Here is a 12646-nt window from a genome sequence, read left to right as displayed (position 1 = left end):
AAAAGCCTGGAAGTATGGACAGATTTTTGTCACACTCACTGTAAAAGTATTTAAGTACTGCTCCAACTTCAGGTAGCACATTCACACAAGCTAAAGGATTCACTTCTGTGTCTGCAAAAACTGAGCCGAAAAATCCAACTCCAACAGTATCCATCTTGCTCTTACTTCCTCCAATATGAACACTTGTTCTTACCTTATCAGTATTTACAAAAAATACCTCTATTTTCAAAAGGCAGAATCCTGCAACCAGAGCTAACCAGATAACCCCAGGAACAGGAACACTCTGTTCTTTCCCAGCGCTGGGGCAGGTTGGGATTATCACGGAGCTCTGCCCATCTGGAGCAGCCTGCAGAGCACCAGGCAGACAGCTGGGACTTCTGTCAGTGCCTCCTTGATTCTCTACTCTTTCACCAACACCCAACTAGTCTTTCTGAAACACATGCTGGCAGCTACAGCTCCTTCACCTCCAACAACAAGCAAAACACTGGCAGAAACAGTGTCTTATTTCTGTGAGGTCCATTCTGTACCAAATTCAGAGCTGTAAGCAATTATGTTTTATCCAGCACCAGTGGAAGTGAACACTAGTCACAAAGCACCCTCCAGGCTTTCAGGAGGACTTTTCTGAGAAGTCCAGATTATTCCAAGTTTGGAGGTGAATCCAAATTTAGCTTACTTACTAAGCCTGTATCACCTTCTTACCTAGAAACATGACAGACTGCTTTATTTATAACCTACTTCCTTTGAGGTGAAAACAAAACAGTGGCTCTTGAAGACACACCCTCCTGGGGTTTACCAGATGCAATGACACAGCTCAACTACAGATTAACTGAGCACAAGATCTGAAGCTGCTTAATGACCACATACCTACCTGAAGAACTTGCAGATCTCATGGAACCAGGAGATACACAACAAAACAAGGGAGTATTTTGTCTCCGTAAGCAAAACTCTTCATGAAATAAGGGGGTACTTGAACAAGTTGTGCTCGTTCATGTTATTTGAGAAGTGAGAAGCTGCTTGAAAACACACAGAACCAGAAAGAGCACTCAACAGAAGACTGGGCAGACAACAGGAAAGAGGAGAGCAATGAAGCAAGATGAGAACAGAAGCACCCAAGCAATGAAATTCACAGTGAATAATGGAAAAGCAGAAGAAACGGATTTTCAACCAACAATGAGTTGCAGAAGAGGCACGTTGTTCCAGCTGCACATCTGCCAGAATGGTCCCACAACAGCTTGTTTCACTGCCTGAAGAACAACCAAGTTGCTTGTTCCTGTTCACAAAATAATCCAGAAGAACAATGAGCAGAGCTCACACGTGAAACACCTCACACACACCTTTTATATTTTGTTTGGTCAAAAGCTCACATAACATTTTTTTAAGTAAATGAGGATTTATTTTTTCTTTTCTTTTTTAGGAAAGGAGAGGGAAGTTGTATCTTCCATTGAAGATTTTTATTCTATTATTATTATAGTATTATTCTATATATATTATTATACATTATTATTCTATTGCTCGTATGTATTCAGATACATCAGTAACAAAAGGCTGTGAAAAATTCCCAGAGATTTGTCTTAAAATAAATTTTCATTACCAAACTTATTTAGGAGACAGTCTGTAAGTAGTAGGCACCTGAGTCAAAGGCTCCTTCATCTACCACAGAAAGGCACCCTGGGATCCAGTGACTGAAAATTAAACTTCAGTCCAGAGTAAGATGTAAGTTAAAGGCTGTAACAACAAACTGTACCTACAAAAAACCCCACAACTCTCTCTAAACAAACTCCACAAGCTTATCAGAAAGCCAGTTTAAAATAGAAAATGCTAGTTTCCATACTCTTGATTTTCTGGCAGCAGCTCAAAAAGTTAAGTCATGTTTACTTTCCTTAATGGAAAACCACCACTTGCTCTCCCCCTAATGTCGAGACTAATCAGGCTTTAAGTGCTGCAAGCAGAGGTTTGACTGAGTCAGCAGCACTTGGCCAGGCTGACAGACAGCTCAGGACACGCAGACTGACCTAACAAAATAGAAATTAATTTAGCTTTTTCTTTTTCATGTGGATCCCGGATGCAGCACGATGTTTTTCCGGAAGTATCTGAAGGTTTTAGCTTTGTTTTTAAAGTGATGATGGAACTATACAGCATAGTTCAAGAGTCCTAGTGTTTTATTTTCAAGACCCACAACACAAAGGAGTTTTCATATATAACCATGTACAAGGCAAAGACCCTACAAACACTTGCACAGAATCAAGATCTCCTTTTTAGGTAGTTTTTGGATGTACACACAAACACACACAAATGTATAAACAGCATTTTTATATAGAACTCCTGCTTAAAACACGGAATTAAAAGTAAATTCTCCTATTTTCCTATGTATACAGTTAAGCTTGAAAACAGAGTCTAAGCAGAACTCACCCATGTCCATCTCATGTGAACAGCTAACTTAGCTAAACCTCTAGGTGTCCTGTAGTTAAGTAAAGGTAGAAGGTAACTTTCCCAGAATGTAATATGAAACACACTCCTTGGAGCTGGTCACAAAGGAAGGCCAGACACTGGGAAGCTCACTTGTCTAGCTACATTGCCTGTAGTGGAACAGGTAAGCAATATCACCACCCTGCTCTAAATTAAGTATGCAAATTATTCCCTTCTCTTCAGTCTTTACTTCAGCACTCTTGTAGTATAATGAAACTTAAACATAGTCCTCAAACTCCATCAACATGTGACACAGACCAGAATAATCCTAGTGCAAATATACCGATGCTTTATGCAATATTACCTTGGATTTATTATTTTGCAAAACATTGCATTACAACTACAAAAGTCTTATAATTTATTTTTTTCCTGCAACATCTACTAAATAAATGTGTTTATCTCAGTTGGCTGCAGAGAAAAAATCCACTCAAAACCCCCAAAACCCCGACCTCCAAAGCAATAGTAATTCAAAACTTCAAACCAGAGTTTCACTATAAGTCCCAGACACCTCAACTTTCTGAAAGCAGGATTTATAATTTGATTTATCTTATTTTCCAGAAAAAAAGAATCAACCTGATTTTCAGAGTTCTAGATTTTTACATTAAAAACATGGATAAGAATCACTAGGTAACTAAAATGGGCTGTAACAGTATCAGAACAATGACATTTCACATATAAAATTATCAACTTTTTACAAGATACTCCTAGAAAAAAACAGTGTTCTTGAACCAAGAAGATGGAGGCAGATTAACAACTAGGGTTTATGTCCCTTATTCTTTAATCTGCAAATTTAACAGAATGAAGAAACAGAAGAGAAATAAAAGTAGTACAAGAGTTGACCAATTATACAAAATCTCATCAATTCTACTTTACATTCCATATGCCACTGCATTATTTTGCTTTAAAAGTTTTCCTTGACAAGGTGCTGGAGGACTTGGCACAGGTATACACTGCTGAACATGGAAAGTTTTATTAAGTGCTTCAGGAAAAGAAGCGGATGATCCCAAGTCACTAAAAAACCAAAACAAGCAACAAACAACCAAACCCCAAGCAAACTTCCAAAAAACTACTCCAGTCTATAAACAGCAGCTTCAGTGTTTATAGAATCCAGAACACAGTATTTTCATAACACATTATACAAAGTATTCTTATAAAAAAAAGAAAAAGAGGCGCAACACGAAGTAATTTCAGACAAGCAGTTTTGTGAGAGCTTTAATGGCACAAAATGTTTATAAGCTACAACTTATACATGTAAACTGTATATAATGTTACAAAGTGCTAACTAATTTACGAAGAATGCATAATCCCTTTGGCTCAGTTAACTCCAATATTTCAACAAATGTCAATTTAAAAATTTTGAATTTCTAGCAAACTTCAGCTTTCACTTTTTAAAACAGTAAGTAAAATGCATTTGCTGCAGTTCAGTTACCCTGCTGCATTTTTAATGTGCGAGTTTATGCAGTGGTTTTTTTTCTTGATCCTATTTACAAATATTCTAGGCCAGTTTTTCACTGAATGTAAGAAAAATGAAGCCTGCATTTTATTTTATTTTTTTTTCCAAAACTGTAAACAGGTATAAAGCTTTTTAAACAACATTTATCTTAACAAAACTTCAACTATCAATAGTTGAAACCCCTTTTCAAATTGTACAACAATCTGTTTCTGTTCATTGTAAAACTAAAAGTTGTAGACTTTCCTCCAAAGCTCCGAAGTAGGGTATCAATAAATACTGCATTGTATCAAAGCAAGTGTTACAGTGATCATGTATCCATTCCTCATCTGTAGTTTTCACAATTTTTACTTCATGGCTCCTTCAAACATTATAAGCTGTGTTGATACGCTAGCCACAAGCTTGCAATATTATTTATCACATATTCTGAGGAAGAATTACCTTTTAATTAAGAAAGGGGTAATTATTTTCTTTTTTGAAAAAAGTACTCCCTATGTAGTAAAAACCTATTTTTTCCACTATTCCAATTTCCATAAAAAACAAGGTGCTGTAATTAAAACTGAAAGTGTTTCAGCCTTTCCCCTGTCCCCTCAGTTTTTAGGTCTGTAAAATGATGTACTTGATACTATCTAAACACCCTTCACCACTTCCCCCTTCCCTCCCCCACCTTTGGGTGAAACCCAATACCCACACTTGAAACAAATACGCAGTTGTTGGCAACTCAAGTGCCACTAGGATTCCCAACTGAAAGAAAAAAAAGCAGATGTTTTCAACAGGTTTTTTTTTGTTGGACTGCCCTTTCACCCTGTAAGCATTCTCTAACAGCATCCAGAAGTAGAGAATAAAAATAAATAGTTGAGCAGTGGATTTATACTTAACTTCTTTTACTTCCTGGGAGCTAAGTTAAGTTCTTTTAACTCAAACCTCAATTGGGATTTAGCTTCTATGCATCAACTGTTTCAAGCGACCATTGCTATATCAAAGAATCCATTTTATAAAGTCTGATGCAAGCAAACAATTATAGGTAGCTGTTCTCTTCACTGGCTGACTATATTTTCTTACCATTTTCTACAGGTCAGCCTACTAAAGTTTTTATTTAAATGCTATTTTTGCTAGTCTTAAAATTAGCATTGGTTCCCTAAATACTTAGTATTAAAGTCTATATCATATTTTTATATATATTCATATATATATAAAAGAGTATTCTATCCTTCAGAGTCATGCTACATGTTCTGAAATCCAATAAAATCTAAATAAGGACATGAGTGTCCCAATGCTTTGTAACAATTTGGTACTAAAGCTTCACATTTTGAAAAGAAGTGTCACTGAAGGAGGACAAAGTTAAATGTTCCCTAAGATAAAAGTTCAACAACATTAGTGAGAAGTCTATCTAACATGAGACATCACAAGTGACTTTCAGATTCCATGTATCCCCAAAGGAGATTGTACAGTAAACAATGAGAGATAGGAACATTGAAAACTCATTTGCATTAAGACATTTCAGAGCTTTACAACTCCTGAATCTCTACACACCTGCAAGATTGTCTCCCCTTCAAGGTAAGTCAAACACTTTACCTTCTGAAACTGCCATAGCATCATCATTGTAAATGGTTCCACAACAAACAGAATCATACACTTTTATACAGAGCCTAACTACACCTACAGCTGTTGGGGTTTTTTCCTTAATTTAAAACTACTTTTAAAAGGAAAATTTAACATTTAAAATTTTCCCTTAAGGAAACAGGAGGAAAACAAAAGCTTCTTCACATGCAAACAATGCAATTTCTTCTAATATTTTCTAGGCATCAGACAGGTTTTCCTACAAGGAATAAGGAGCTGAGTTCATAGAAAAGACAAGATTACAACAATTAACTAATATTAAAATATGCTGATGGATTTAGTTATCGTACTTTAAAATTTATGCAGTCTTTGCCTCCTGCAAATCAAATGATGTTAGCCAAAACAAGGGGCCAAGTAAATTCCCCCAAAAGCTGATTTAAACTGTGTTTATTGCCAGCAATTTCTTAGTTTATTTCACAACCAGCTTGTTTTTCAAAAGCAGAATTCATTTTCACTCCAATCAATAATTTTCTTCCAAAGAGACTGTTAATTTTATTACCGTAACACAGTCAACAATTATACCATGCACAACTGCAATTTAAGTCAGGTTGCACTAAGGAGGCAACAGCATCACTGATAAAATTAAAACTTGCTGGTGGCATTTTGCATTGAGAGAAGCCCTTGCAACATATAGACAGTTGTAAACTCCGTTCAGCAACTCTGACGTGTCTTGCAGGCCAAGAGGCAGGGGAGTGGGAGGAGAGAGGGAAAGAATGTGGATAGCGAAACACCTCAACAGAGTTCCAACACAATACTGAATTCCAGAGTTATCAAAAACCTGGATATGTAAGGAAAGGGAGATGTCAGGGTCATGCTTTAAATGGTCTCAAGTCAAATGTACTAAATGAGACAGTAACACCTTCACAGGTCACGTGGATTTCCAGGTTTTGCACTCCGTCTTTCAGTAAGTGCTGGCTGAAGGTGTGGTCAGTCGTTTTCCAATGTAGATGCTGAAATAAAAAGTATAAGGCATAGGAGCATATCGTATTTCACAGAATTACTTCCTGTTTTCCAAACTGACCTCACACACTCAGCTATTCTGTCTTTCTTCCAAGGACTTACATAAAATTACTTAAAGAGTGAAATTTTCAGATGAGCCTAGAAGGACCGATACTATCCATGTTCAGTACAAGTGACTTCTTACAGCCCCAAGCTCATTTGGAAACCCCAGCCCAAAAGCTTTGTGTTGTTTGTTAGAATATCTGACACAGGGGCTCTTGAGCAGCCAAGCAACACTCCCAGATTATTGCAGCAAAACACAAGTGCTGCCTATAAAAGGAGGGGCTGAGCTTTCAAACACCGAGGCTCTACGCAAACACTGACCTCTAACAAACAAATCCGGGGAAGATTTAATTGGTCGCAGAAATACTTCATTTTCCTAAAGTACAAATAGCTCACAATACATCCTCATATGTACTATCCTCCTAATTTATTTGACAGTTGAGAAGAATCTGAAGAGACACTTCAACTACACCCCCAGCAACAAATATGAAGCTAAATAAAAACATATTTTGAGTACTTGCCTCTGCCCCCAGCACAGAACTTAAGATGGATAAAGATAAGGTAAAGACTTAAGCAAGCTCAGGGATTATGTTGGATTATACAGACAACACAAACATTGCTAAGCAGAGTGTAGCTGATATTGCAGGACACAGTATTTCATGCATCTTTCCTTAAGTATTCAAACCTTGACTTGCAGTAATATCACACAACTGCAGCATTAGCTGCTGAAAATTACAGAGTAGGTACCATACACGGAGACCTTCTGCAACGTTATTTGTACAATGTATTTCTTGGAATGGTTAAAAAAACTTACAGCAGTTTTCCCCCTATTCTGTTCTTCCTTTCCCTTTTTTATTTAAGTAGATGTGGATAATCAAACGGCACGTTATAATTGCAAAGGTTATTTGCAAATTCATTATTTCATTTTCAATATAACAAACTTGATCTATTCTAGAAATAAAATCTACTAATGGCTGCAAAGTTTTAATTGCTGCAGAGTTTTCTTGCATTTCAAAAAGTGCACCAAGTCTACCTTGAACAAGGTACAACAATACTCTATTTATTCTACATAAAGCCCTTTTCATCAAGTACCTGACATACAAGTAAAGTTGAAAAGCAAAGCCAGATGCAAAAGTTGAAGTGAGAATTAGGTTAATACTTACCCTAGTCCCAAAGCCAAAACATGAGATATGAACAGAGATGGAATGAAAACCTTAAGAAATTCTGCAGAAAAAATGCCACCTTTTTTCATTGCTCCACTTTTTCTCATACTTAAAGACACTGAACGTTTAGGATGTCTGAAATGAAATTCCCTGGAAGAAGAGGGGGAGGGAAGAAAAATTCAACAACATTTTTTTGTTTCTTTGTTATTTTTTGCACACAAATGCACAGATCTCTGTAGGAACATTTACAAGTACAGAGAACTAGAGATCAAAGCAAGAGATCCCTTACACGGAGTAAGGAAACAAAGAGAATAATAGGAGGTATTGTGGAGAGACCACTTACACAGACAGTATAGAGACAAAGGGAGCAGGAGCTGAAGAGAGAGGTAGGTCCGAGAGAGGGAATTTCAGGATGTGATTTGTTAGCAAGAGCCTCATTTTTTGTTCCAAACAGAGATACAGAAGTCTGCCAGATTTAGACAGCATCCTCTATTTTAATAAAAATGCTTTGTATTCAAGGATCTCAACGTTTCCCCTTCCGTGGATGAACATTACATATTTTACATAGAAAGAAAAAAAGGCACAAAGAATTTAAGAGACTTGCTCAACACTATTCCATTCAATAAGCCAAAACTAAATCCCATGAATCCCAGCTCCAAGTACCCAGCTCTCCCAATAATTACAGTTTTGTCAAGAAACCTTATAATCAGCTTGCTGTGGATTTATCTTACTTTCAATAACAAGGTGATTCTGTTGCTATTGAGATTTTCATATTTTGATTTTTTTTACTTTTTGTAGCCTCCCCAAAGAGAAAACCGTATTTTTCTAAGATTATCTTATTCGGAGACCCGGAATAATTTCAAGCAATTGTGATTTAAGCTGCTTCACTCCTTCATGTAAAAGAATATTCATTAAAATAAAACCAAACAGTTTCACTTACTTGGGAGGAATGTTTTCAGGCCTACTTGACCAGTCTGACACCCAGTCAGCGCTTCTCTTCAGAACTTCCAACTCTTTCTCTCCTTCTACTGCTTCTTCTTCAGACTGAAAATATACATGGGACAAGCCTTGAAACACTCAATTAGCTCCTCATGGTGTTAAACTGAGAGCGACAACAGTGGTAAAAAGATAAGCACCAAATGGTGGCACCTGATAAACAAGCAAAGGTTCTTGGACTACTGATTATTTCGAAGGGATTTTCTATGCTATCAGAAGAATCTAAAGAAGTCAGCATACCACAAATTTTATTACTATGTCCAGAACTTCCACATCATTGCAAATTCTTTGTTTGGGTCTGTTTTTACAACCTATCAAATAAAAAGAGTTTTTTAACCCTAAATGTAATAAACCAGCAGTATGCAACAAATACTAAATTAAGTTTTTACAAATGGCAAAAACTTTAAATGATGGAATCCAATTTAAAGCATTCAGAACCTGAACACCAGATAAAAAGGTTTCAAAAACAGTATTTTGACTTTTTTAAGGTGTTATTAGGAATTTAAAATTTATATTACTTGGAATTAGTGAGTCCTAGATGCAGCAGGAAAAGGCAAGCACTCACTACAATTGTCTTGATCCAAAGATATTACATCATGAGATGCAAATGTTACTATACAAGAAAAAAAAAAAATCACCAGAAAGACTAATAAACTCATGGGCTTTGGTACAAACTCCTCCTTAGTATTGAAACAATTTCCTGAGTGACCCTTAGTAAAATAAGCACTTACAACATTACAGTGGGAACCTTGCCAAAAGCAGAATTGATCAAATATGACAGTGACAAAAGTGAGATGGCAGATCTAAGCCACAACTTCATTCAGCTGTTCTGGCTCTGTAGGGCAGAACCACTGCAAGCCTACTGTTCAGTCAGGTCTTTGACAAAATTAAATGCAAGGTTTCATGCTTCCAGGAATGCTTTTTATTTATACTGCTGAAGACAGCAAATTCTATTAAATAATCAAACTAAGAGTTCAGCATTAGCCTCCTCTCAGTTTGTGTTATGGAGATTACTCATTATCATGTGAGCTGACAATCTGTAGAGCAATAAAGTGAACACCGTGAAATCTTGTGCAGAAATACAAACATTTCATAAACAAAACAGGTTTGACACACACAGTGGAAGCAGGGTGTTAAACAGTAATATGACTGCCACTCAAGAGGGCATGTCTCAGCTTTAGATATGAGACCTCATTTTCCCCATCACTCCAAAAGTATTAATTTCTACAAGTCCAATTTCATTTATTACAGAATCTAAGCCTAGAATAAGAGTAAAAACCAGCAAGAACTAAGTATGAGACAAGTTAACAGCCTTAGCAAAATGACAAAGGGACATCTCCAAATTCTGAATAAATAAGGTTTATATAATTCATTTGTTTGTACTGCAGGTAACAGTCAAGTTCAGGGCCTCAGAACAAAAAAAAATGCTAGAAAGCAAGTTCTATGCAATTTTGACAGGTAAAATACTTAACATTTTAGACTATTTGACAAGACACAGGTTGCTCTACACTTCAAGTACTCCCAGTATTCACAAATATATAATCTATACAAAATTTCCAAAACTTTACAATATACTTTTAAAAAAGTTAGCCTCTTAAAGGTTAATGAAGAAAATACCTGAGAACTACTGTCTTTACTTGTGTGCATTTCCACATCAAAAGTTATCTGTCCATCTTCTTGAGGTGAAGGGCTAAAGAGAAAGGGATTTCATGTCATTTTGTCATACTACATTGTCACCGACAGAATCAGTAGTGTAAACAGCATCTCAGCTGAATCATTCCCACGTGCACTTCTACAGACTATTCAGATGAGTTAGTCTACACTACAGATCACAAATATCAGCACCAGAAAGTTTTCCAAAACCCCTCATCTTTTCAATTTTTTTCCCTTTTATAATCCTACCTTTCACAACAGGTTTGACCATCCTTCCACTGAAGCAAAGGAAGCATTGCCCAAAACTTCCACTGCTACAGAAAAGATATAGATCCCATCCTTCTTTTAGATAATATTTAATAATTGTGAATTATACCTCTTTTTGTATCATTACAAGCAGAAACATTACACACTACAACACTTTTTAATGCTTGGCAAGAACTCATATTCCTGTTGCTAGCCTCACTTTGAATGTTTAAAATTTGGTAATCTACTCAAGAAAGTAATCAACTATTGCACCTCAATCAAGGAAACACTAGAGAATCTAAGTCAGGAACAATACAAAATACTGTGACACGCATCAGTATAGGTGCCTCTCATTAAAACTCCACAGGCATCTTTTAACCCGACATAGGCTTTCATGAAAAAAGGGTATTTTAGAAACATCCAAAAAGAACCCAAAACACCACACTTAAAGAGCAACACGCTGTTTAGAACTTTTAGAAAAGAATGCTTAATATCAAAGTATTTCCCCTTTTTTGTATCTTACTACAAATGCCAAAAAGGGAAAGGAATGACCAAAAAGTTACCAAGTGAAAAATTAAGTTGGGAAAAAAAAAAAAAAAAAAAAAAAAAAAAGGAAAATAGTCTCATTCATACATGAGTAATGATTGAAAAAATCCTATCCTAGTAAAAGAAAAAAACCAAACCTATACAATCACAATCTAGCAAACATTTCTGGTAGGACTGGAAAGAACAACTGACAGCTAGTTTCTTAGCAACACAGATGTAAAATTTTGTTTTCCATAAATGTAAACAATCTATCTGAAACGCTCATATGGATTCTTTCCAAACAGTCTACTACATTCAGTAATTAAATCAGGCCTCACTAATTTTAAATAGCTTTTATATCTGATCAACCACCGCATATAAGCTACACAGTAGGCCTGACAACTAAGACAGCATTCATCCAGCAAAAGGAGGAGCACGAGCAGCTAAAATTTATGCATAGAAAAATAGCTCAAGGATTTTCAAAACTGCCCCAAAACTTTCCAGAAAAAAGGTATAATAAGAATAATAATAACAGCATAATTCTCATATGTGCCTCACAAAACTACATTCTTAGGTAAGAAATATTTTGCCTTCATACGAAAAAAGAGGAATACTGAAAGTAAGGAGCACGAATTCTGATAACCTTTTTTTCTGGTAAGCCCACTAATATATTTTATGATGCTTGAAAAAAGAAAGCACATGTATATAACACTGTAACAAATGCACCAGTAAAATCAGGCTTTTTTATATCATATGTGATATATGACACGGTGAAGTTTAACTGCAGTATTGATGTGACCTTCCCACTTCTGGATTCCATAGTTCTCTGTACAACAATGTTGTTTTTCAAGTCAGATGTCTTACTGGAAAGTCAGTTATCATGAGCCAGCAAGTATTCCAAATACTGGAGCATGACAAACTGAAGCCTGAGAACAAGTTTTACCCCTCCATTAATAGCTACAGGATAAAAACTGCAGTAAGTTGCACACAGGACTCCAAACATCTCTTTACCTGTCACAGTGGGAACTACCTCTTGAACTGCTCTGTCCCGACTCATGCTGGGCGTCCAGGAGAATTTTTTCCATGTCTCCATTGTGGATGGAGGATGATGAGGGGACATGTTCCAGGCCTCCATTTTTCCCATTGCCATTATCGTTGCTGTTGCCGTTGCTGTTCATCTGTAACTCCACCCAGGAACCTGTCAGGCCAGACAGACGTCACCTCATTAACAGCAGCAGAACTAAAACCCATCTTAAGGTTATCAATTACACACAGAAAAAAAACCACTAACATGGTGAATTCAGATAACATACACTGCTGCTGGGAAAAGGCTCACAAACATGTTCTAAAGAGTGACATCTTCCTTCCTCTTTCATCAACAAAAACACTCCTGGAAAGTTCTGGTTTGGTGCTACCTTCCTCCAGAGCTGGCTAACTAAAATGTCTCCTCAACTATTAATACTTTAATAGGCCACATTTCTCTCTGCAGTTTGAAACTTCAATTATCTGTGTATTGCTCAATTAC

At 36.4% G+C, this 12646-nt stretch overlaps 1 protein-coding gene across 1 annotated transcript; it reads right to left on the bottom strand.

Moving 5' to 3' along the window:
- Nucleotides 1-3648: 3648 nt before the first annotated feature.
- On the bottom strand, nt 3649-12326 carry BNIP3L (BCL2/adenovirus E1B 19kDa interacting protein 3-like). Its single transcript, XM_009995007.1, has 5 exons — nt 12133-12326; nt 10315-10387; nt 8642-8745; nt 7702-7851; nt 3649-6486 (listed from the first exon to the last, which is right to left on the bottom strand). Exons 1-5 carry the CDS (start codon nt 12297-12299, stop codon nt 6438-6440), a joined length of 543 nt encoding a protein of 180 aa, XP_009993309.1. The 5' UTR covers nt 12300-12326; the 3' UTR covers nt 3649-6437.
- Nucleotides 12327-12646: the final 320 nt, after the last annotated feature.

The sequence above is a fragment of the Chaetura pelagica genome, unplaced genomic scaffold (assembly GCF_000747805.2).
Source record: "Chaetura pelagica isolate M959 unplaced genomic scaffold, ChaPel_1.0 scaffold383, whole genome shotgun sequence".
In the NCBI taxonomy this organism is placed as follows: Eukaryota; Metazoa; Chordata; class Aves; order Apodiformes; family Apodidae; genus Chaetura; species Chaetura pelagica.
The sequence above is the reverse complement of the archived record's forward strand: the minus strand, read 5'-3'. Positions and strand labels throughout refer to the sequence as shown.

Coding starts and splice junctions, on each gene's coding strand:
- BNIP3L (XM_009995007.1), bottom strand. CDS start 12,299: ATGAACAGCAACGGCAACAGCAACGATAATGGCAATGGGAAAAATGGA. Junction 8,746..10,314: donor GTAAAGACAGTAGTTCTCAG/GTATTTTCTTCA, acceptor GTATATTTTCAG/TCTGAAGAAGAAGCAGTAGA. Junction 6,487..7,701: donor GTTTTGGCTTTGGGACTAGG/GTAAGTATTAAC, acceptor TTTTTATTTCAG/CATCTACATTGGAAAACGAC.